The sequence below is a fragment of the Lampetra planeri genome, chromosome 12 (assembly GCF_965212315.1).
Source record: "Lampetra planeri chromosome 12, kcLamPlan1.2.h2, whole genome shotgun sequence".
NCBI lineage: Eukaryota > Metazoa > Chordata > Hyperoartia > Petromyzontiformes > Petromyzontidae > Lampetra > Lampetra planeri.
In genome coordinates, this window is record NC_136118.1 from 15,541,294 (window position 1) to 15,565,128 (window position 23,835).

General features: G+C 45.0%; 1 protein-coding gene across 2 annotated transcripts; it reads left to right on the forward strand.

Moving 5' to 3' along the window:
* The first annotated feature begins 297 nt into the window (after window positions 1-297).
* On the forward strand, window positions 298-18,201 carry LOC144721781 (uncharacterized). Of its 2 annotated transcripts, none has more exons than XM_078599704.1 (6): window positions 298-557; window positions 2,190-4,397; window positions 5,119-5,314; window positions 6,542-6,698; window positions 8,877-9,006; window positions 16,989-18,201. In XM_078599704.1, exons 2-6 carry the CDS (start codon window positions 2,225-2,227, stop codon window positions 17,153-17,155), a joined length of 2,823 nt encoding a protein of 940 aa, XP_078455830.1. In that variant the 5' UTR covers window positions 298-557; window positions 2,190-2,224; the 3' UTR covers window positions 17,156-18,201. The 2 variants fall into 2 exon arrangements, with proteins under 2 accessions (XP_078455830.1, XP_078455831.1); XM_078599705.1 differs by having other exon boundaries at window positions 6,545-6,698.
* The last annotated feature ends 5,634 nt before the right edge of the window (window positions 18,202-23,835 follow it).

Here is a 23,835-nt window from a genome sequence, read left to right on the forward strand (position 1 = left end):
CCACTTACGAACGGGTCTCAGGAACGTATTATGTTCGTTAGTCGAGGACTCCCCGTGCATGCAGAGCACATCTAATATTGAATTGAAGCTTTCGTGACTGCAGAAATCCATACTCTTTGGTTCTTTTGGTAAAGTCACGTAGGTAGAAAATAAAACAAAATAAAAGAACTAAAGAGATCACATCTCTTTCTCTGAATGGTACAGCCTACACCCCCTCGTCCCACACATCTGGAATGGTACAGCCCACACCCCCCTTGTCCCGCACATCTGGAATGGTATCGTCCAACCCGGTCACGTGGTGCGCACGGCGGGAATTTGAATGGCAGGGACTGGGAAATTGGCGTCTGTGTGATAAATGGAGTTGGCCGATGAAACCTGTTAAAAAGTGATGAAAACTCGGCACAATTATCAATAACATTGCTTTTAAAAAGGCGAGAATGAACACTGTGTAAGATATATAATGAGTGATTGAGCGAATGAGGTAAGGCGTGTTCGGAGCGAGCGGACGGGGAGCAGGCGAGACCCGGGCTCCAACGGTGACCAGGCCCCGACGCACTGTACGTACTGCGCACTGTACATCACTCGTGTCGTACTGTATGTACAGTGCGACGCCGCGCGGATACTCAAATCACAGTAACTCACGAGGGCGGATAAATGAGTGCCGTTTGTGTGCAGTCTAAACAAGTTGAATTTGTGTGTGGTTATGGATGGGCTGGCCGTATGGTGGTAGTTAGAATGTGAACAATGAGCACAGACCACAAAGTTCCACATCGCCAACCGCTCGCGAACAAACAGCACTTCTGAGATGATGACAAAAGAAGAGGCTCTACCCGGCAACACATATACAGGACGTGTTGAGGTTTTCAAACACCAACTATTGTGGGCACCTTATTGCAAGGCATCACGTCTGCATGCATGTGTATGCATTGCCATTTAAACCAATTGGCCTACACCAGAGACATTTCCCAGAGATATAACTGCTCAACCCGAGCTATCAATGCTTTGATACTCGCATTGCCTTTGTGCTGGTCACCTTTTGGCGTCGTTCTCTGGTCTAATACTGGTACAGACACAAGGCCACAGAGAAGGATGTAGCTCTGGTATAGGCCATTCGGTTTCAATAATATATACATCAAAGCGTGTATGTTTGCATTATTCGTGTACTGTTCGCATTTTGACGTTCTCTGGCCTAACGCTGGTACAGAGACAAGGCAATAAAGTGAGGTCTGCCTGTAGTAACCACAGTAGGAGTGATAGAAGAGTGAGTTAAATTACTGGAGCGAAGCATTGAGTTATTGATTAGTTTAACACGTAGGCTTTCGGAACCAATATCTATAATACAGGTTTTTTTGTATTAGATCGCGTAAATATATAAATGTGTCGTTAAACCCGCCACTGCCCAACACAGCCAATTTAGTAAGGTTTGTCATGTAAACAGAACATGCCAATTCGATACTAGTACAGCACACCGGATCGCAAGTCTGTCTGTCGCCTGATGAAGCTAGTTGTAATTTCTGGCGAAACATTGTACTCAGATTTAAAATGTGTGGCTTGGCTCTCCAACACACAGGTGTGCTGTACTAGTAATGAATTGGCATGTTCTGTTCACGTGACAAACCTTACTAAATTGGCTGTGTTGGGCGGTGGCGGGTTTAACGACACATTTCTATATTTACGAGATCTAACCAAAAAAAACCCCTGTATTATGGAGTTCTTTACTCTTTGGTTCTTTCGGTAAAGTCACGTTGGTATAAAATAAAATAAATCACGACGTTTCGGGCGCAACACAAGCGTCCGTCATCAGGTGGCGTTCTTGATCATTAACAAACCTGATTGGTTAACAGATAAAATGTTTTTATGTGATTGAGTACGAATCGTGATAATCGAATCGCGGGGGGGGGGGGGGGGTTAGAGCGTCCGTCGCTCTCATTGGCTAAGCGAATGATGGGGGCGGGTACGTGTCCTTGGCGAGCGCTGCTTCGTGTTGTCACTCGTCAGCGCTTTGTAGATATTTTTGATTTTATATTTGTTTAGGTAAACAGTGCTGCAGGACAAAGAACGCTCTAACAAATCAGCGTTCTACGTGGATGGGCTAAGCAGGGTCTGCCTTTATATTGAATTCTGCCAAGCTCACTGTAAAGCAATGTTGTGGAGCAGCCATTCCCAACCTGTGTGCGTTATATCTCTAGGGGACGCGACAGACAAGTATTCCGAGCTCGTGGTGATGGAGGCCGGGGTGGAGAAGGAGGAGATGACGGAGGAAAAGACACCGCCAGCTTGCCCCTTCATCCCCGAGCATTTACGAAGCTTTGTCACGATCCGGAGAAAGCGGAATGCGGTAGAGAAAAATCAACAGCAGCAGCAACAGAATCATCATCACGATCAGCAGAATCAGCAGCAACAGGATCTCCAGGATTATAATAATCAACACCAGCAGGATCATGATGTTGATCATTGTCATCATGATGATCATCTTCAGCTGGCTTGTGGGTCTGAGTCTCTCTTCTCCCAGTTTGACTCCACGCCCCCTCTTCCCACTCGCACCCCCCGCTTACGCCACCGGAGTAGTGGTGATGGTGGTGGCGATGGTGGTGATGGCCATGAGGTGATGGTGATGATGGAGATGTTCCGCCTAAGGTTGATTGCATCAACAAAGATGGGAGCGCGAGGTGGTGATGATGGTGGTGATGATGATGAAGATGTCACTCAAACGCTTTTGCTAAACCACGATTGCCACTCTGAGGATGCAATGAGATTTGGAGATGGTGGTAGTAATCATGGTGGTGTTGATCCTGATGGTGGTGGTCACGATAGTAGTTTTGGTGAATGTGGTGGTAGTGATGATGGTTGTGGAAACAACAGTCCTATTGGTTCTGTTCACAATAGCTGTGGTGTGGATGTGGATGTCTGTGGTGATGGAGGCGATGATGATGGTGTTGGTAGAGATGGTGGTGATGGTGGTGATGGTGTTTGTGAAGAACAAACTTTGTGGGTGACCTGTGCACCATCACCGCATCACCATTCCGAACCCCCAAACCCTTACCAGAGTAACAGTGATGCTGATGATGGTGATACTAAATACATTTGTGATCAAGATCAGTTTCCTGATCGTGATGATTATGATGTTGGAGATTGTGTTAATGTCCACTGCATTGTTCGAGATGATGTTGATGATGATGTGATTGGAGATAATCCTCAAGAAATCTGTGGACAAGGTGAAGATGATGACTATGACAATGCTGATGATGATCATGATGATTCCGATTATCATGATGATGATCATGATGCTGGACCTCCTAACTTCAGCACGAGAGAAGACACAGCCTCGTTGTCGAAGTGCACTTTAAACTGTTTAGAGGACTCGGACACATCCCATTGGACACTCGGACAAGACTCAAGTGTCTACCTCGACCCAGAACTCAAAGACCAGGACATTCAGTGTACCTTGTCTTTGTTTAGTGATGTATCTGACTTGTCTCAGAAGATGCTAGATCCATTGTTGGACTTGGACATTGCTACACGGACACTCGGACAAGACTCGAGTGTCTATTTAGACACGGAACTCAAAGATCAGGACATTCAATGTACCTTGCCTTGGTTTAGTGATGTGTCTGACTCGTCTGAGAAGACATCCTATTTAGAGGACTCGGACAGTGCTACACGGACACTCGGACAAGAATCGAGTGTCTATTTAGACACGGAACTCCAAGATCAGGACATTCAATGTACCTTGCCTTGGTTTGGTGATGTGTCTGACTCGTCCGAAAAGACGCTAGATCCATTGTTGGACTTGGGCAACACTACACAGACATTCGGACAAAGCTCAAGTGTCTGCTTAGACACGGAACTCAAAGATCAGGACGTTCAAGTAACCTTGTCTTGGACAGAGAGTGAAGTGTCAAGCCTGGGTTGTGATGCTGATGTTGGTGGAGGTGGTGGTCAGAGTGGTGGTGGTGATGATGTCGATTATTGCGGTGTTGGTCGTGGTGGTGATGGTGTTAATTATGACATGCATGGTGGTGGTATTAGTGATGGTGACAGCAATGATGATGATCATGCTTTATGTCAAGATGTTGATGGTGAATTTCAAATTAGTGGCTTTGGCGATGGTGTTGATGATTGTGATCATCATGATGATGGTGTTGATCATTGTGATGGTCGCTGTTTTAGTGGTGATGGTGGTGGTGGGCGTGAAGTGGGTTGTTCTGTGCCACTGTGGGTGCTGTCCCTGCCCGATATGGAGTTGCGTGGGGCGCTCAACGCTCTGGGCGTCAGGGCGGCTCCAGTCGTAAGCAGCACACGTGGACTCATGCAGAGACTCCTGCTCATGCGCGTGGTGGCATCAGCGTCGGACTGCCAGAGCCTAGCCCAAGCCGCCACGCCACCCTCGCTCACAGGTAGGCACATACGTGTGTGCCACCCACTGTGCGCGTGCCACGCACCATGTGCCACGGATACAGAGACTTACACTCTGACACCCCTTAGTTCACACGAAGACAAAGATCACCCATATAGCCTTTACCGACTGTTGGGCAAATGCTGTTAGCGAGTAGCAGTTTTTAAGGCTGGCACTGCACACCAAGAGGGTGTGGGTCGCCAGCCCCATGCCCGGCCGGCCGCTTTTATCGTCTCGGTAGTGATGTTTACACACCGCACCAGGTACTTATTTCAGGATGAGTCGACCTAGGGGAGGTCCAGGACCGGTTCAGATAGTTTTCGTCACTATTGGCCGTGAGCGGGACTCGAACTCGAATCTCCGGATTTGTAGCGCAACACACTAATCACTGCGTCACCGCTTCCCACAGAAACACATGCTTACACAGACACACAGGCTCATGGAGAGACCTATGACCGACAGCGTCTTGAGATGTGGTCGAAATTTGGACGCTATACAAATCCAAATTGTAAATGTACATTATCACTAACACTCACATCCCCACATTTGTGTGATGCTTATGATGCTGATGATATTGCTGCTGATGCTGCTGATCATGCTACTACTGCTGCTGATAATGTTGCTGCTACTGAAGATTATTTGTTTGGTGATGGATGGTTTATGATGATGGGTTATTGATGATGATGGGTGATGATGTATAATGATGCTGTTGATGATGCCAGTGTGCTACAGCCTGGAGATGCGTCGGGCTCTGTTGACTGGCCTGATTCCCGACTGCTCCGAGGATGAGGAGCTCGTGAAGTCCCAATTCGACTCCTGGACCCTAACCTCACGACCTAGGCCGAGGGGCAGACGGAGGAGCATGGGGAGGGTTCGGTGCATCAAGAACTGCTTCAACTACCTCCTGCTTGACCCGCGGTGAGCAGCAGCAGCATCATCCGCAGCAGCATCAGTAGCCTCATCAGCAGAATTATTAGTAGCAACAGAATTATCATCAACATCATCAGCAGCAGCATCAGTAGCACCAACAGTAGCTGCAGCATATCTGTGTGTCCGTGTCTATCTCTGTTTTATACTTTCTGTGTATGGGAACGGTGGCGCAGTGATTAGTGCAGTGCGATACGAACCTGGCAACCCAAGTTAAATTTCTGCTTTTGACCAAAAACAGTGACGAATAATTTAACCGGTCCCTGGGCATCTCCTAGGCCGACTCAGCCTTAAATCAGTACCTGGTGTGATGTTTAAAATCGCCATTAGGGAGACAAAGACGGCCAGGCGTGGTGCTGGCCATCCACCTCGTGCCGTGCCAGCCTTTATAATTGCTACTCAGTAGCAGCACTTGCTCCAACAGTCTGTTAAAGCTATACGGGGGGTTTTGTCTTTGAATACTTTCTATAGTTTTTTAGAAATTAAACCAGCATGTTTGGCAAGAGTAGAGGGGCTAATAGATGTAGCACGACCTGGAGAAAAGATGGACTGATGGGTGAGTAGGTTAGTGGGTGGGTTGGTGGATGAGTGGGTGGGTTGGGTGAGTGGACGAGTAGGTGGACGAGTGGGTGGGTTGGTGAACCTGAACTTCTTTCGCACCTTATGTAGCCAACCGTACTTATCAGAGACGAGTGGGTGAGTGGCATGGGCTAGACAAGAGATGGAGCTGGTGCGGTACAGGAGGATGTGGTGTCAAGATCAGCCTCTGCGGAGAAGGAGGCTTGTGAAGGATACTACTGGGCAGTGCCAGGCTAGGTGCACCTTGAGGCGACTGGGCAGTTGGAGGCAGTCACCCTCTAACAACAGTGGGGGGCAGAGGAGCGACGCTCATAACAACGAACAGAGTGCCGGGCGGCTAGGGAAATTGCCACAGTAGGAGGGGGCACAGGTGGTGCATCTGCCAGTCATCTCCGTAAGTCAACCCATAGCGCCGGAGTCTGTCCCGTGACCTCATGCCCATATATGTGACCTCCCGCACCTAGCCTGGCACAGTAATCAACCCTTGGAACCTGGGTCTGTCCCCTGACCTGCCAGCAGCGAGCCTTCCACACTTCACATGACGGCTTCAAATTGCACCTAGCCTGGCACAGGCGCCGTGATGATGTTACTGCCACTAAATAACAAACGACGGCTATTGTTGTTGTTATACTTGGTCAGCAGCAAACTTATGGCTCCAAGTGGAGGTGGTGAGCAAGGTGGTGAGCAGTTCCGTATCTTCGTGAGTTCCATCTTCTACGTTGGAAAAGGTTCAGGAAATCGCCCGTTTCATCATCTCCAGGAGGCAATGGCTCACCTCCAATCGCCACACATACAGGTACACTCACTTAATTCTAGATTTGAAGCTTTCGTGACTGCAATGATTCATAATCTTAGGTTTTTTCGGTAAAGTCACGTAGGTAAAAACATTAAAAAGTAAAATAAAAAATAAAAATCACGACGTTTCGGAGGCAACACAAGCTTCCGTCTTCAGGTGGTACCGTCACAGCCACGACAGCTGTATCAAGTAAATGAGAGATTGCAGGAGTTACCACTGCGTTTATATAATGGTTGGAGAAGGTGGTGGGGCAAGGGCCGCATACTTATTATTAATATGGTAAGGTGAGGCTTGAGACTAAGCCTTTGTTATGGAGAGGTGCGGTTTGTGACTCAACCTGTAACAAGAAGACCACCACTAAACATGGTAAAACAGTAATGGTTGTCTGTCAAATAAGATTGGCAAATAAGTGTAGTTAAATCCATACAAATATACAAACACAGACATAATTTCAACCGTGATGACGGTTACAAACTGAGTAATCATTGGAAAGATGTGATTAACCATGCAAAAAAGATTTAACTACACTTATTTGCCAATCTTATTTGACAGACAACCATTACTGTTTTACCATGTTTAGTGGTGGTCTTCTTGTTACAGGTTGAGTCACAAACCGCACCTCTCCACAACAAAGGCTCAGCCTTTGTTGTGCAGTCTATTCTTAGTCTCAAGCCTCACCTTACCATATTAATAATAAGTATGCGGCCCTTGCCCCACCACCTTCTCCAACCATTATATAAACGGAGTGGTAGCTCCTACAATCTCTCATTTACTTGATACAGCTGACGTGGCTGTGACGGTACCACCTGAAGACGGAAGCTTGTGTTGCCTCCAAAACGTCGTGATTTTTATTTTTTATTTTATTTTACTTTTTAATGTTTTTACCTACGTGACTTTACCGAAAAAACCTAAGAATAGGTACACTCACCACACTGTCACTCACCACACACGGATACACTCATCACCATTCACCACAGACACAGGTACACTCACCAACAACAACAGATGCCATTTGCCACTAAGTGGCGGTGATGTCACCATGATGTCTGTGCCAGGCCAAATGCCAGGCCAGCCACTCGCCACATTTAGAGGTACACTCACCACAAATATAAAGATCTCCCATATAGCCTGAATAGACTGTTGTGGCAAGTGCTGTTTGCAAACACCTATGAAGGCCAGAATGGTATACAGTAGAACCTCTGGTCACAACCATAATTCGTTCCATAACTTTGGTCGCAACCCGATTTGGTTGTGACTCGAACCTAATTTCCCCATTGGATTGTATGTAAATATGACTAATCCGTTCCAGACTCCTATGAACTGTATATAAATATTGTTTTTTAAAGATTTTTAAGCACAAAAATAGTTAATTATGCCATAGAATTCACAGTGTAATAGTAAACTAAATGTAAAAACATTGAATAACACTGAGAATACCTTGAACAACAGAGTAAACTAACATTGCCGCGTCAAGGTTTAGAATCGTTCAACAAGATGATTGTTTCTTCTGCTACATCAGTCGGTCGATTCTGAGAGAGAGAGAGAGAATATTCGTACGAGCAATTCATGTTTATATTGAAAGTAAGTTAACAGTAATATTTGGGTACAGAATTGTTTTTGGAAGCATTCATCGTAATATCGTATGAACGTTTACTTCACCGCATCATCATATGAATAATGCGAGAAGAGATTAACGGTTCTTATGTTAGCGATTTACGTACTCAGCGCTTTCGCTCTCTAAATTACGGCTTGAATGAGGGGGTAGGGGTATGACTACACTCACAAAATTAATATCTTACTAGGAATTTTATATAACAAAAGTGATATACATAACTGTTACGCTTTGTGTTGTTTGTAAACAAACAACAGGAAATTTGGCGCTTACAAAAAAAATGGCGCGGAAGGGGAAATCGACCGCGGCCGAGTTTGATCGTCACCCGAGTTTGTGTTTGTGACCAGATTAAAAAATGTTGTGAATTTTTTGGTCGTAACCCGATTTGGTCGTGGTCAGAAGCGTTTGTGACCAGAGGTTCTACTGTACGATGGGGTGGGTGGCCAGCACCATGCCTGGTCGCCTGTCTCCCCAGTGGTGATGTTTACACAAACATCTGTGTATCTGTATGTGATTGTCTCTGTCTCTGTGTGTGTCTGTCTCTGCATGTGTTTCCGTGTGCCCAGCCGAGCCAGAAGGTTGCCCGCGTTTTGTCCGTCTGGGAAGCGGGACGCGGAGTCATCAACATCCCCTGCTTCCACTCCTCCACCTCTGCTGAGTCACTCACTCGGGAGTCGTGCATCATTGACGCATTAGGTTAGACCCCTCCCACTCTCACGCTATCCCTACCACTCTCTACCTCTACCACTCACACTTTACCCTTACCGATCACACTCTACCCCTACCAATCACACTCTATCCCTACCAATCACGCTCTACCCCTACAACTCACACTCTGCCCTTACCACTCACACTCTACCCCTACCAATCACACTCTACCCCTACCAATCACGCTCTACCCCTACAACTCACACTCTGCCCTTACCACTCACACTCTACCCCTACCAATCACACTCTACCCCTACCAATCACACTCTACCCCTACCAATCACGCTCTACCCCTACAACTCACACTCTGCCCTTACCACTCACACTCTACCCCTACCAATCACACTCTACCCCTACCACTCACACTCTACCCTTACCAATCACACTCTACCCCTACCAATCACGCTCTACCCCTACCAATCACACTCTACCCCTACCAATCATGCTCTACCCCTACCACTCACACTCTACCCCTACCAATCACACTCTACCCCTACCAATCACGCTCTACCCCTACCACTCACACTCCGCCCTTACCAATCACACTCTACCCCTACCAATCACGCTCTACCCCTACCACTCACACTCTGCCCTTACCACTCACACCCTACCCATACCAATCACACTCTACCCCTACCACTCACACTCTGTCCTTACCACTCACACAGAGATCCCCCATATAGCCTTAACAAACCTGTGGAGGCTAGTGCTGTTAGCGGGCACCTATGAAGGCCACTCACACTCTACCCCTACCACTCACACTCTACCCCTCCCGCTTACACTTTACCCCTCACTCGAAGTGGACTTTAAGGCTATTTGGAGATCTTGGTATGTCTTTGTGAGTGTCTATGCCTATAATAGAGGATGTCTGGGTTAGATCGTGTAAATATAAATGTGTTAAACCCGCCACCACCCGACACAGCCAATTAGCAAGGGTTGTCACGTAAACAGAACATGTCAATTCGTTACTAGTACAGCACGACAGTGTGTTGGAGAGTAACTACACATTTACAATTTGAGTATGACGTTTTGCCAATAATTACAACTAACATCATCAGCCAGATTTGTGGAAAAATCATCCTTTTTCATTCGTAAATAGAGGGATAAATCTGATGTCACTTGTGTGCCCCTCAGGTGCGAAAGCCATAGCGAGGGGGGGCATTAATGAATGCATATAAATTGCAATGGGTATCCATTACCGGTTGGGTTATTCATTTGATAATCAACAAACATTTTGCATGCACATTGTGCATTCACATTGTGCATTCACATTGTTCTTGTACATGGTGTTGTTTGTGTGCATGGAAATCGCAGTACCTTCTTAGGTTTTTTCGGTAAAGTCACGTAGAAAGTAAAATAAAATAAAAACAAAAATCACGACGTTTCGGAGGCAACACAAGTCTCCGTCATCAGGTGGGACCGTCACAGCCAGATTAGCTGTATCAAGTGAGGCAATGATTCAAGATGTAATCCCTTAAAAGCGAGTTGAGGGGGGAGGGAGAGGGAGGGGGGAGCTCATCAGACTATGGTAGCCAATGAAAGGAACGTATCGGGAGGGAGGGGGGGCGAGGCCAAAAGGGTGGGCGATGGACGTGGAAGCGCTTGTGCGCAAGCGGCCAATTACTGCACACGCCAACACAATGGAGCGATTGTGTGCAAGCGGCCAGCCACTGCACCCGCCAACACAATGGGCAGAGAGGAGGAGGGGGAGGTCTAATACACATGATAGACAAAAGAACGAAAATGATGATGGGTACAAACTTAGGGGGAGCTCATCAGACTATGGTAGCCAATGAATGGAACGTATCGGGAGGGAGGGGGGGGGCGGGGGGGGGGCGAGGCCAAAAGGGTGGGCGACGGACGTGAAAGCGCTTGTGCGCAAGCGGCCAATTACTGCACACGCCAACACAATGGAGAGAGAGGGGGAGCGGGGGGTCTGATACACATGATAGACAAAAGAACGAAAATGCCCATGTTTATACCAATGCTGGCTGAACAATGAAGAGAGTACTGTTAAAATAACTGGGGATGTTAACACTCGGTAAAGTACAGTAAAATAGTGCCTGTCAGATAAGATGGTCCAAAAAATTTGTGATTAAGTCTTTTTTGCGTGGTTGATAACATCTTTCCAATGGTTACTAAGTTTGTACCCATCATCACGGTTGAAATTATGTCTGTGTTTGTATATTTGTATGGCTTCGTGTACAAACCTTTGATGGTAGCCGGGAGGTTTGCAGAGAACCTTGGTCTCGGAAAAGACAATTTCATGAGAGCCCACCGAGTTGTAGCAATGATCGGCCACGGCAGAAGAATCAGTTCTGCCGCGTTTCAGATCTGACTTGTGCTCGCGGACACGATCAGAAACATGACGTTTCGTTTCTCCAATGTAGCAATCACCACAAATGCAACTCAATTTGTAGACTCCAGGATACTGTAAGTCAGGAACGACATCCTTCACAGATGGAATCAGATCACGGATTTTATGCACTGTACTGAATCGGACTTGGATCTTATGTTTGTTTAGAATTTTGGAGATCTTTTTGGTCACGCCAGCTATGTATGGTAACGTGATGGTTTTGGTCGGAGTTTCATGTGGCTGTTTCTGTGTGGTGGGAGAGACAGCTTGGCGGATAGTACGGTCAGAGTATCCGTTCATCCTGAGGGCCCGATGTACATGTCTTAATTCACCGGTCAGGTGGTGTTTGTCAGAAATGCCATGTGCTCTGTGGTATAGCGTTTTGATGAGAGAGTTCTTTTGAGATGGGTGGTGGTGGGAATCCGGTTTCAAGTAGGAGTCTGTGTGGGTGGCTTTTCTGTAGACAGAATGTCCCAAGGAACCGTCAGGACTCCTCTCAAACAGAATATCCAAGAATGGTAGTTTACCGTCTTTCTCCACTTCCATGGTGAATCTGATGGATGGGTGTCTAGAATTGATGTGGTCCAAGAAGTGGTTCAATGCTGGGAGGCCATGTGGCCAGATGACGAAAGTGTCATCCACATATCTCTTCCACAGGGAAGGACGCAGGGTGGATGTCTGGATGGCGTCTGATTCAAACTTTTCCATGAATATGTTGGCTATAACTGGTGACAAAGGGGAGCCCATAGGGGTACCCTCATTCTGTTTGTAGAAGGTGCCATTCCAGGTAAAATAGGTGTTGGTGAGGCAATGCCTAACCAGCGCAGGTGCATCAGAATTCAATCCATGTTGGACTAAGTCCTCAATTATTGTTAGGGTGTCCGGTACTGGGACTTTGGTAAACAAAGATACTACATCAAAGCTGACGAGGATGTCATCAGGAGATAGTACCATGTCCTTAACCATAGAGACTAATTGGGTTGAGTTGAGTACTGCTGAAGAGGTCTTGCCTGTGAAAGGGAGCAGAGTATCTGATAGAAAACGGGCTAGTTTGTACGTAGGAGAGTTTATCGTCGACACAATGGGTCGTAGTGGGGTGCCTTCCTTATGGATTTTGGGAAGACCATAGAGTCTGGGAGGTCTTGCCGCCGATGGTTTTAGAGAGGGACGTTTGCTTGGTTCGATTAGGGAAGTCGAACTCGTGATGATACTGTTGGTTTTCGTCGTTAGGCTTTTAGTGGGATCGTTTTTAATTTTGGAGTAACTCCCATCATTAAGAAGGTCCAGGATTTTGTTGTTGTATGAATCTTTATCCATGATGACCGTGGCATTGCCCTTGTCTGCCGAGAGGATGACTATATCATCTCTCTTTTTTAGGTCCGCGAGTTCAGAGCGTTCGTTTTTGCTGATGTTACTAGTGGGTTTCTTAGCATTCTTAAGAATAGTAGCTATTTCAGCTCTTGCTACATCCGCATGGATGTGTCCTATGCCTCTGAGGGCTACATCAATCTGGGAAATCATATCCTCTACTGGTATATATTTGGGGGTGACGGCGAAATTTAGTCCTTTGGCCAGTACCGTTTTTAGAGTGTCAGAAATTGGGATGTTACTCTGATTAATCACGGTCTTGTTAACATCCAGCTTTGCGATGTGTGGGTCTGGTTTCTTCTTAGATAGGAGGTTGAATTTAGAAATCAGGTTAGCTTTGCATTTGGCTGACAGTGAGTCAGCAGAAGCAGAAGTCATGTTATCAACGTGGTTCCAATCAGAAGGTGACATTTTTTGTGTTAACATTAAATGTGTTTGTAAGAGAGTCATCCATGCGGATGTAGCAAGAGCTGAAATAGCTACTATTCTTAAGAATGCTAAGAAACCCACTAGTAACATCAGCAAAAACGAACGCTCTGAACTCGCGGACCTAAAAAAGAGAGATGATATAGTCATCCTCTCGGCAGACAAGGGCAATGCCACGGTCATCATGGATAAAGATTCATACAACAACAAAATCCTGGACCTTCTTAATGATGGGAGTTACTCCAAAATTAAAAACGATCCCACTAAAAGCCTAACGACGAAAACCAACAGTATCATCACGAGTTCGACTTCCCTAATCGAACCAAGCAAACGTCCCTCTCTAAAACCATCGGCGGCAAGACCTCCCAGACTCTATGGTCTTCCCAAAATCCATAAGGAAGGCACCCCACTACGACCCATTGTGTCGACGATAAACTCTCCTACGTACAAACTAGCCCGTTTTCTATCAGATACTCTGCTCCCTTTCACAGGCAAGACCTCTTCAGCAGTACTCAACTCAACCCAATTAGTCTCTATGGTTAAGGACATGGTACTATCTCCTGATGACATCCTCGTCAGCTTTGATGTAGTATCTTTGTTTACCAAAGTCCCAGTACCGGACACCCTAACAATAATTGAGGACTTAGTCCAACATGGATTGAATTCTGATGCACCTGCGCTGGTTAGGCATTGCCTCACCAACACCTATTTTACCTGGAATGGCACCTTCTACAAACAGAATGAGGGTACCCCTATGGGCTCCCCTTTGTCACCAGTTATAGCCAACATATTCATGGAAAAGTTTGAATCAGACGCCATCCAGACATCCACCCTGCGTCCTTCCCTGTGGAAGAGATATGTGGATGACACTTTCGTCATCTGGCCACATGGCCTCCCAGCATTGAACCACTTCTTGGACCACATCAATTCTAGACACCCATCCATCAGATTCACCATGGAAGTGGAGAAAGACGGTAAACTACCATTCTTGGATATTCTGTTTGAGAGGAGTCCTGACGGTTCCTTGGGACATTCTGTCTACAGAAAAGCCACCCACACAGACTCCTACTTGAAACCGGATTCCCACCACCACCCATCTCAAAAGAACTCTCTCATCAAAACGCTATACCACAGAGCACATGGCATTTCTGACAAACACCACCTGACCGGTGAATTAAGACATGTACATCGGGCCCTCAGGATGAACGGATACTCTGACCGTACTATCCGCCAAGCTGTCTCTCCCACCACACAGAAACAGCCACATGAAACTCCGACCAAAACCATCACGTTACCATACATAGCTGGCGTGACCAAAAAGATCTCCAAAATTCTAAACAAACATAAGATCCAAGTCCGATTCAGTACAGTGCATAAAATCCGTGATCTGATTCCATCTGTGAAGGATGTCGTTCCTGACTTACAGTATCCTGGAGTCTACAAATTGAGTTGCATTTGTGGTGATTGCTACATTGGAGAAACGAAACGTCATGTTTCTGATCGTGTCCGCGAGCACAAGTCAGATCTGAAACACGGCAGAACTGATTCTTCTGCCGTGGCCGATCATTGCTACAACTCGGTGGGCTCTCATGAAATTGTCTTTTCCGAGACCAAGGTTCTCTGCAAACCTCCCGGCTACCATCAAAGGTTTGTACACGAAGCCATACAAATATACAAACACAGACATAATTTCAACCGTGATGATGGGTACAAACTTAGTAACCATTGGAAAGATGTTATCAACCACGCAAAAAAGACTTAATCACAAATTTTTTGGACCATCTTATCTGACAGGCACTATTTTACTGTACTTTACCGAGTGTTAACATCCCCAGTTATTTTAACAGTACTCTCTTCATTGTTCAGCCAGCATTGGTATAAACATGGGCATTTTCGTTCTTTTGTCTATCATGTGTATCAGACCCCCCGCTCCCCCTCTCTCTCCATTGTGTTGGCGTGTGCAGTAATTGGCCGCTTGCGCACAAGCGCTTTCACGTCCGTCGCCCACCCTTTTGGCCTCGCCCCCCCCCCCGCCCCCCCCCCTCCCTCCCGATACGTTCCATTCATTGGCTACCATAGTCTGATGAGCTCCCCCTAAGTTTGTACCCATCATCATTTTCGTTCTTTTGTCTATCATGTGTATTAGACCTCCCCTCCTCCTCTCTGCCCATTGTGTTGGCGGGTGCAGTGGCTGGCCGCTTGCACACAATCGCTCCATTGTGTTGGCGTGTGCAGTAATTGGCCGCTTGCGCACAAGCGCTTCCACGTCCATCGCCCACCCTTTTGGCCTCGCCCCCCCTCCCTCCCGATACGTTCCTTTCATTGGCTACCATAGTCTGATGAGCTCCCCCCTCCCTCTCCCTCCCCCCTCAACTCGCTTTTAAGGGATTACATCTTGAATCATTGCCTCACTTGATACAGCTAATCTGGCTGTGACGGTCCCACCTGATGACGGAGACTTGTGTTGCCTCCGAAACGTCGTGATTTTTGTTTTTATTTTATTTTACTTTCTACGTGACTTTACCGAAAAAACCTAAGAAGATGATTCCTTGCAGTCACGAAAGCTTCAAATCTAGAATCGCAGTACCTATTATTGTCTGCTCACAGTTAATCGGTTTAGACGAGTGGTGACCTGTATAGGCATGCAGTTAAACAGTGTATTATTTGATGATTTGCTTCGAAGCAGCACTAAACCTGTAGCTATCCGAACGGTTAAAATACATTTTATCTCTCAATTTCTATAGATTCTCTAATTAGTCTTGGGCAGTAGTCCCAAGTTTTGCACAGAACTTCAACATTTTCAAAATCAATTGTTGGCACGCGTTTTCTGCCACTGCCAACAGTTGTTTTTGGGAGTATTTAATATTTCTTTGGTGTTCATATTCTTTGGTGTCTTTTGGTAAAGTCACGTAGATAGGTTCAAAGAAAAGAAAACAATTAACAAAAAACTACGACGTTTCGATCGCAACGCAAGCGGTCGTCATCAGGCTGAAAAAAGAGAGGAAAGCTGCTGAGGCAGACTGTTATAAAGGTTTGAAATGGGTGCAGCCCAAGGGTCATAAACGGAGTGGGCGGGGCTATTGATGTTAATGTGAGAAATTAGCATGTTAATGTAAGATCGGAGGACGACCTCCACGACGAGCACGTGGAGGTGGCTTTGTTAATGTGAGAGAAATTAGCCAATGTTTTCATGGAAAATTTTGAGACGGATGCCATCCAGGCATCCACTCTACATCCGTCCTTGTGGAAGAGGTACGTAGATGACACGTAGTCATCTGGCTACATGGCCTATGTCTCCGTGTCTATGTGATTGCATTTGTAGTGCAGTGGTTAGCGTGCTGGGCTACGAACCTGGCGACCTGAGTTCGATTCCTGCTCACGGCCAACACCAGTGACGATTATCTGAACCGGTTCTGGGCCTCCCCGAGGCCGGCTCAACCTCACATGAGTACCTGGTGCTATGTTAACATTGCCACTGGGGAGACAAAGGTCGTGGTGCTGGCCACCCACTCCATAGTGTACCATTCCAGCCTTTATAGGTGCTACTTGCCCCAACAGTATGTTATGTCTATAGGGGGGAACTTTATATTTGTCTATGTGAGGCTGTGTATATTTCTATATGGCCATGTCTCTGTATCTCTTTGAGTATGTGTATCTCTGTGTGAGTGTGTATATATCTGTATCTCTGTGTGAGTGTGTATATCTCTGCGTATCTCTGTGTGTATATATGTGTATCGGTGTGAGTGTGTATATCTTTGTGTATCTCTATGTGAGTGTGTATATCTCTGTGTGTATGTCTGTATGTCCGTGCCATGTGTAGGCGTGGGCTCCTTGTGTAACGAGCGACGTGGCTCAGTGCCGGGCCTCGTGAGTGGATGGCCAATGAGCCGACGCCGCCGGCTCGGCGTTTTCCTACTCAGTAGAGCCATGGCCATCATGGACCTCGACGGACGGAGAGAGATTCATCCTCGTGACCTCACAGCATGAAGAGACATACACAGAGGCACACACACTGTCACAAAGAAAAATATCCTCCCTCTAGCCTTTAGTAAACTTCAGGGGTTAAAATCCTGTCCATGAGTAGCTAATACATAAACACTCTCCAAGCCAATGGTGCTAATTTCACATTCCAATGACAGGGCCAAGTCTGTATTATAAGAACAACTGCTGAACAACACGTTAACAATTTGTTTTTCTCACAGTGCAGACGATTGTCTTTTAATAAACATACTAACTGAAGTGTTTATTATTTTTAGATTCTATTTACTAGGTAAGGCCCACTGAGCTATATATATTAACTCATATTAATACAGTGCTACAGTTACATGCAGTATGGTGTTTTATGACATTTTTTCCTATTATTCCCTGCCACTACATTCATGCTAATTTATAACCATTAACTGCTGACGTCATTCCGCAAGGAGAAACGTGGAGCGGAAATGAAAATTAGTTTAGACACAAATGACATTTTTTAACGTCTATTGTCCCCTCTTTATCTAGAGCTTACCAGACAATTGATTCCATGCCACATCCCACTACATTTTATGCCTTTATTTATTTATTCGCCACGTCAAACTAAAGCAAGGTCAACTTTAGGCTTGCAATTTATGCTAAAATATAAATTCCTCTGCTGTTTTGCCACCATTGCCTCCTATTCAAATTGTTTGCTACTCCTGCGAGCTATAGCACATACCACCATAAGTAGTCTCAGAGCACTGCACCTAAAGTGATTGAATTTGTTTAGGCGCAAATTGCCCCTTCTTTATGGAGACATTTCTCGGTGATTTTGCAGATGTATCGATTTCCTATTTCAAACACAGCGACCGAAAGCAGAAGAGAAGAAAGTATCAGCGCAGTGAATTTTAACAAATTGAAGGTCAGTTATATACAGTGCTACAGTGACATGAAGTTATGTGTTTTATAGCATAGTTTTGTGCAAGAATCATTAATACAGTGCTACAGTGAAATGCAGTTGTGGTTGATGACATACTTTTGTGCAAGATTCACTGCCATTAAATTTACACAAGATACAATTATACTCTGCTCAATTTTTTCGTAAATATTACAGCTTCCGTCCTAGGACGGGCAAAGATGCTAGTAATAAATGTACATTTTCAGGTGTAGTGACATCGCGGGGTGTCACTGTGCTGTGCCAGCCATAGAGAGGCACGGTGTGCGATGTAACGACATCGCGGACACCACTATGATGTGGATGTAGTACCGGCCCTAGAGGGGCTCGGTGAGTGCTGGTTGCTAGCGTCAGGTGGCACCACGCTTGGCGTACAGTGCCAGCCCTACAGGATAGGGTGTGGGTGTGCCGGGGTTACTAAAGATCATGGCACTGGTTGACCCGAGAGGACACGTGACCGGTTAAGTCTACAAAGGGGCCCTAAGTGGGGGCTAGGGGTGGTCACGTGGTCCCGGTCCAGATCCTGTTCGAGGATTCTGGAAGGTGGTCGTGGCCAAGGAGGGAGGCAGCCATGTCGCATAGGATACAAGCCGGGTTCCCCAGAGACCGGCGTTGTTGTTCATCTTGAAGAAGCCTTCGTCTACGTCCTACGTTCTACCGAGTCTCCAACACGTGGACCTGGACCTAAGCTTTGGTCCGGTTCGTTGTAGCAGTTACGTTGTAATTAGTGTAGTTAGCCTGGTGGTCACCACCACAGGTTGTTATTCTGTTAAGGGGCAGTTACCCTGTGTGTTGGTGTTAAATAAATGTGTTGCCTCCAAGAGTACGTCTGCGACTCAGTTGAACTTACTACACATGTAACACAAAAAAATGATGTATAGTAAATGCCCTTTTTCGACAAAATTTGCACATTTTAAGTGTACATGTTCAATGAGAAGTAAATACCTCCTTTAGTTTTATTAGGCTATATATCAAATAAAACTGGGGAGTTTATCAAATGCATGACTTTTGCGTGAAATAAATGTAATACTAACCTGCCTTTTTTGCCAAAAAATTTCACTCAGTAAATTATATAGCATAGTATGCCGAAAGGAAATGGAGGAATGTATTTGAAAAATCACATGCATGAAAATTTGGCCAATATTGATATTTTTTTCGTTTTATAGGGGTTAGGGTAATGGGTTAGAGTTCAGGGTTATCGTCCGGGGTTAATAGTTTAGGGGTTAATGTTAGGGGGTTAGGGTTAAGGGTTATGGTTAAGGGGTTCGGAGTTAAAGTTAAGGGCTAGTGGTTTAGGGGTTGGGATTTAGAGTTAGGTTAGCGAGTAGGGTTGGGTTTAGGGGTTGGGTTAAGGGTTAGGTGTTAAGGTAAGGGATTAGGGGTTTAGGTTTGGAGTAAGGGGGTGGGGTTATAGTGAATTCCAGAGCCCTTCTTTGGGGATTAGGCATCCTCTTGGGGAGCTGAATTCGCTCAACGGGTATTGGGAGCAACAAAATGGCAATCCGGCTCCACTTCCGGGAATTTTGGCGCCCTTCCGATTTACGGGATTTTAGCTCAAATTTTTAATTGCCAGTGCGGGATTTTTACATTTCGGATATATTTTGTTGATTGAACATTTTCTTCTGTATACGTATATTATTTAACGTTGTTTGACCTTTAAACAGATTGTCAAAGGCTCGTAAAATAACCATGTGTAGTGAGTCCAACTGAGTCGCAGATGTTAACTTGGTAGCAAAACTATTTATTCAACACAACAGTACGCAACATAACACAACCTACGCTCGGGTCTCGAATGCCCATCTCACCACGCTACGGCAGAACTAGACACGGTTCGCTAGCCCCGTCCGGACCGCGTGGCTAGAGGCTTCTTCTCCCCGACGTGGATCTTCAAACACCGACACTTGAAGAACCCCGAGCTCCTTACGGAGCTCTCGTTTTTGCTCCCGGGCTGGGGCTGGCTCCGCCCTTAGCCCCGCCCACCTTCAAGGCTCCTCGGGCCCCTTCTCGAATGTTCCCGAGAGCTCTCCCGGACCACGTGACCGCCCCTCGGCCCCCGTCCACCGATGGCCCCCCTCCAGTATCGTCCGGTCACGTGACAACGGCACCGCACGCCGCTCGCGGTGCCTCCACGCGGACCCGCCATTGCTGCCCGCAATGACGACGTTAGCGGCCGTGACTTCACAAGTCCCGGCACCACACAGTAACAAGTACAGTCACTGCACATGTAAGTAAATGGTAAAACTTTGAAAGCACAGGATTACGAGTTTCGCATGTATTTGGTGATTATTATGTTTGTCTTGTGCTGTTTTTTATTCCCTAAATCCCAGTATGGAGAGGATTAGGTTTCCAAAGACAATTGATTAAATTTAGCCCGTTTCTATTCGACTATAGACTCGTAGATCAAAACCACTCCTGTTTTTGAAATCACTTAAATGGGATATGAAAAATGCATGCAAATTTATCACCGTGCGATGTTTTGAAAATAATGATTAAGCTTCAAATCTCAGACGCTTATCTTGTGGTTAGCAAAATGGCTGGACTCGTGGGCTGCCGCTTCTTGAAGCAAAGTTTGTAAGCTACTTGAAGCACAATCCTAGGAATGTTTTCATTGATATGAGGTGAGGAGGAATCTATAATACAACCCATAGATGAAGTTTAAAAGCGTCTATAAATACGTTTTTAGATCGCGGCTTATGTGGTGATTATAGGCAGTCTCGGCTTAATTTAGGCGAGTCGGGTCTCGCTGAATGTCGTTTTATTGCGAGTTTATAAACTACTTCCCCATCATCGATTTGTTTATTTTTTGTAATCACAGTGATTGTCACAATTAATGATCCCCCAAATCATTTCCCAAAATCTACTTCAGAAAAAAGTTAAGGTGCAAAGTTAACAATTGTTCAATGCAATTCTAAATAGGAAAAAGTAAATAAACAGCAAAACCTTGCTAAAAAGCCATTATTTTGTTTGTCAATAATACTGCAACCAAAAGACAGAGTTCGTTTTTATTTCCCGATTGTACAATATGTAGGTTACAAATTGTCCAGAGGTTTTGACAAAAAAACTCTTCTGCCATGAAATGAGCCTCCCAAAGCATTTGGAATTTGTCCCACAATTGTACTAAGACATACTTAAACATGGTCTTGAAGACCTGTATATACTGCGCTGATGTAAACTAAGTCACCCCTTGACTCAAGCAAGCCCCCTCAAGTCAAAAACAGTTGCATTTGAGCCACTGAGTTTGATGGTTTTCGAAAGAGGGGGGGCTCTGTGCTCAAACTGACATTCTCCTATAGGCTTACATTGATAGACCAAGCATTTTTGTGCATTGACTACTAAAAATTCTAAAAGTGTAGAGAGTTGATATTTCCATTTCCTGATTGCAGAATATGTAGGCTACAATTTGTCCATAGGGTTTGACAAGAAACATTTCCACCATGTGAGTCCCCCAAATCGTTTGCAATTTCTGCGTCCAAGAGTTGTACTAAAAACGTGAACATGGTTGTATCTCCAGAGTGAACAGCAGTTGCTTTTGAGCCAGTGTAATTTATGGTTTTTCACAAGAGAGGGCCCACGTCTTATGCAGATTGCATTGAGATTGAATGTGGGATGCATACCAATTTAATTTCAAAACGAGTTTTCATTAGAATCCTAACCCTGTGATCATGGGTGAATTTTTTTTTCAAAATCTCTTTTTCTTAACGGTAGTTTTTTGACTAGGAAGTCAACTGAACCTTCACCAAAATGTTACTGTAACTAAGGCAAATGAAGACATTTTTGGGAATTGCAATTATGGTTTATATTCTTTGGGTCTTTCGGTAAAGTCACGTAGATAGGTTAATGGTTTATGTAGGTGTGTATGTGTCAATAAAAAAATAGGCACAAGCATTGCGGCTTTTTACATTATATTTATAACACTGGTCAAGACACTTTTTCTGGCATAAGGTATTCCAACGGGTTTAAGGTAATTTTGGGGTGCTGATTCCAAATCTGACATCAGTTTTTGTCTATCACCTCAGGTTTTTGAGATATCAAATATAGCATTTTCAATAAAAACAGCAAATTTATGCTTATATACGAATAGCTAAACAGACATCCATCCAAGAATTAGATGAGATACAATATACAATAATGAAACAAGCATTTAATGAGCCATAGCACAAAGTTGTGAGAGTGACTGCATATCAATGTGAGTGAATGCATATTACCATGTAAGAATTGAATTGTGAAGATAAGAAAAATATGTACAAAAAGGTCATTCACAATAGTGATGTTATATCTGCATAAATGACCTCTTCTTTGACGATCTCCGATGTACAGCTTGTGGAATGTCTCTCATCAAGGACCAGCAGTAATCTGCCATCATGTTTGAGTACCATCGGCCTTGGTAACGTTCTTCCATAACTTTAATGTCCTGATGAAAGCGTTCACCTTGCTCTTCGCTCACGTGACCCATGTTCTCTGGAAACTGCGCCAAGTGACTATGTAAGTAGTGAACCTTGATGCTTATTCTACATCCAAGTGCTTGGAAACTCAAGAGCAGCTCCTCCACAATCTCTCAATAGTTGTCCGCTTTCCTGTTCCCAAGGAAATTCCGCACCACATAAGAGAATGCATTCCAAGCTCTAGCCTCTGCCGCAGTTATTGTTGTAACAAAGTGTGGATCCCTGATAAGTATTCTTATTTGAGGGCCATCAAATATTTCTGCCTTTTTCTTCTCGGCACTGAGACTTGAAAAGGTTGAACATATATAGCTGAAGCAATCTCCAGTGTGATCAAGAGCGACGAATTGCTTCATTAACCCAAGTTGTATGTGCAGTGGGGGAAATACAATTTTATTCCCATCAACCAGAGGCTCATTCTTGATGTTCTTGTCACCAGGCATCAAACTGATTCTTGGTGGCCAGTTCTTTTTAACCCAGTGTTCTAATGTAGCCCTACTGTCCCAGTAGCACAGGAAACAAGGGTATTTGGTGTGACCTCCTTGCTGACCCAGCAGAAAATTAATCATTTTCAAATCAACACAAATTAGCCAAATCATTAACATGGTATTACAATCTATCCAGAACAATCTTGATGTTGGCATACTCTTCATTCGTTTTTACAGTGTCCTATTGGGATTGAACCATATATATTTATGTTGTGAAGTAACACAATTCAAACTCCTTTTACTACTGTCAATACAAAGTCTCCATTCACTTGAATCATATGCGGGCAGTCCCATATTGAGAAGAAGCCCTTCAACATCATTACAATATTAATTTGGGAGCTTTCGTGACTGCAGGAATTATTCTTTGGTTCTTTTCGGTTAAGTCACGTCTAAAAATAAAATAATAAATCAAAATAGAACAACACATTACGACGTTTCGATTGCAACACAAGCAATCATCAGGCATAAAAGAAATAGCAACAAAAATCTAACTAGAAAACTATAGACCGACATACAAGCAGACAGACATCACAACGGCACACATAGAGAGGAGTATACAGGCACACGAAAATTAAATAACCTAGTAAAATATTGAAATGTGATGTAATACAACACAGAGAGTCGGTTAACACACAATTAACGCATGGCCTGGTTGACTACGTGTTTCAAAATTTGCTAAGTTAGAATTTTAAGTGTGAGCAACAAATATCTAACTAGAAAACTATAGACAGACATACAAGCAGACAGACATCACAACGGCACACAGAGAGAGGACACAAATCGGCTGTGTGAGCAACAAAAATCTAACTAGAAAACTATAGACAGACATAC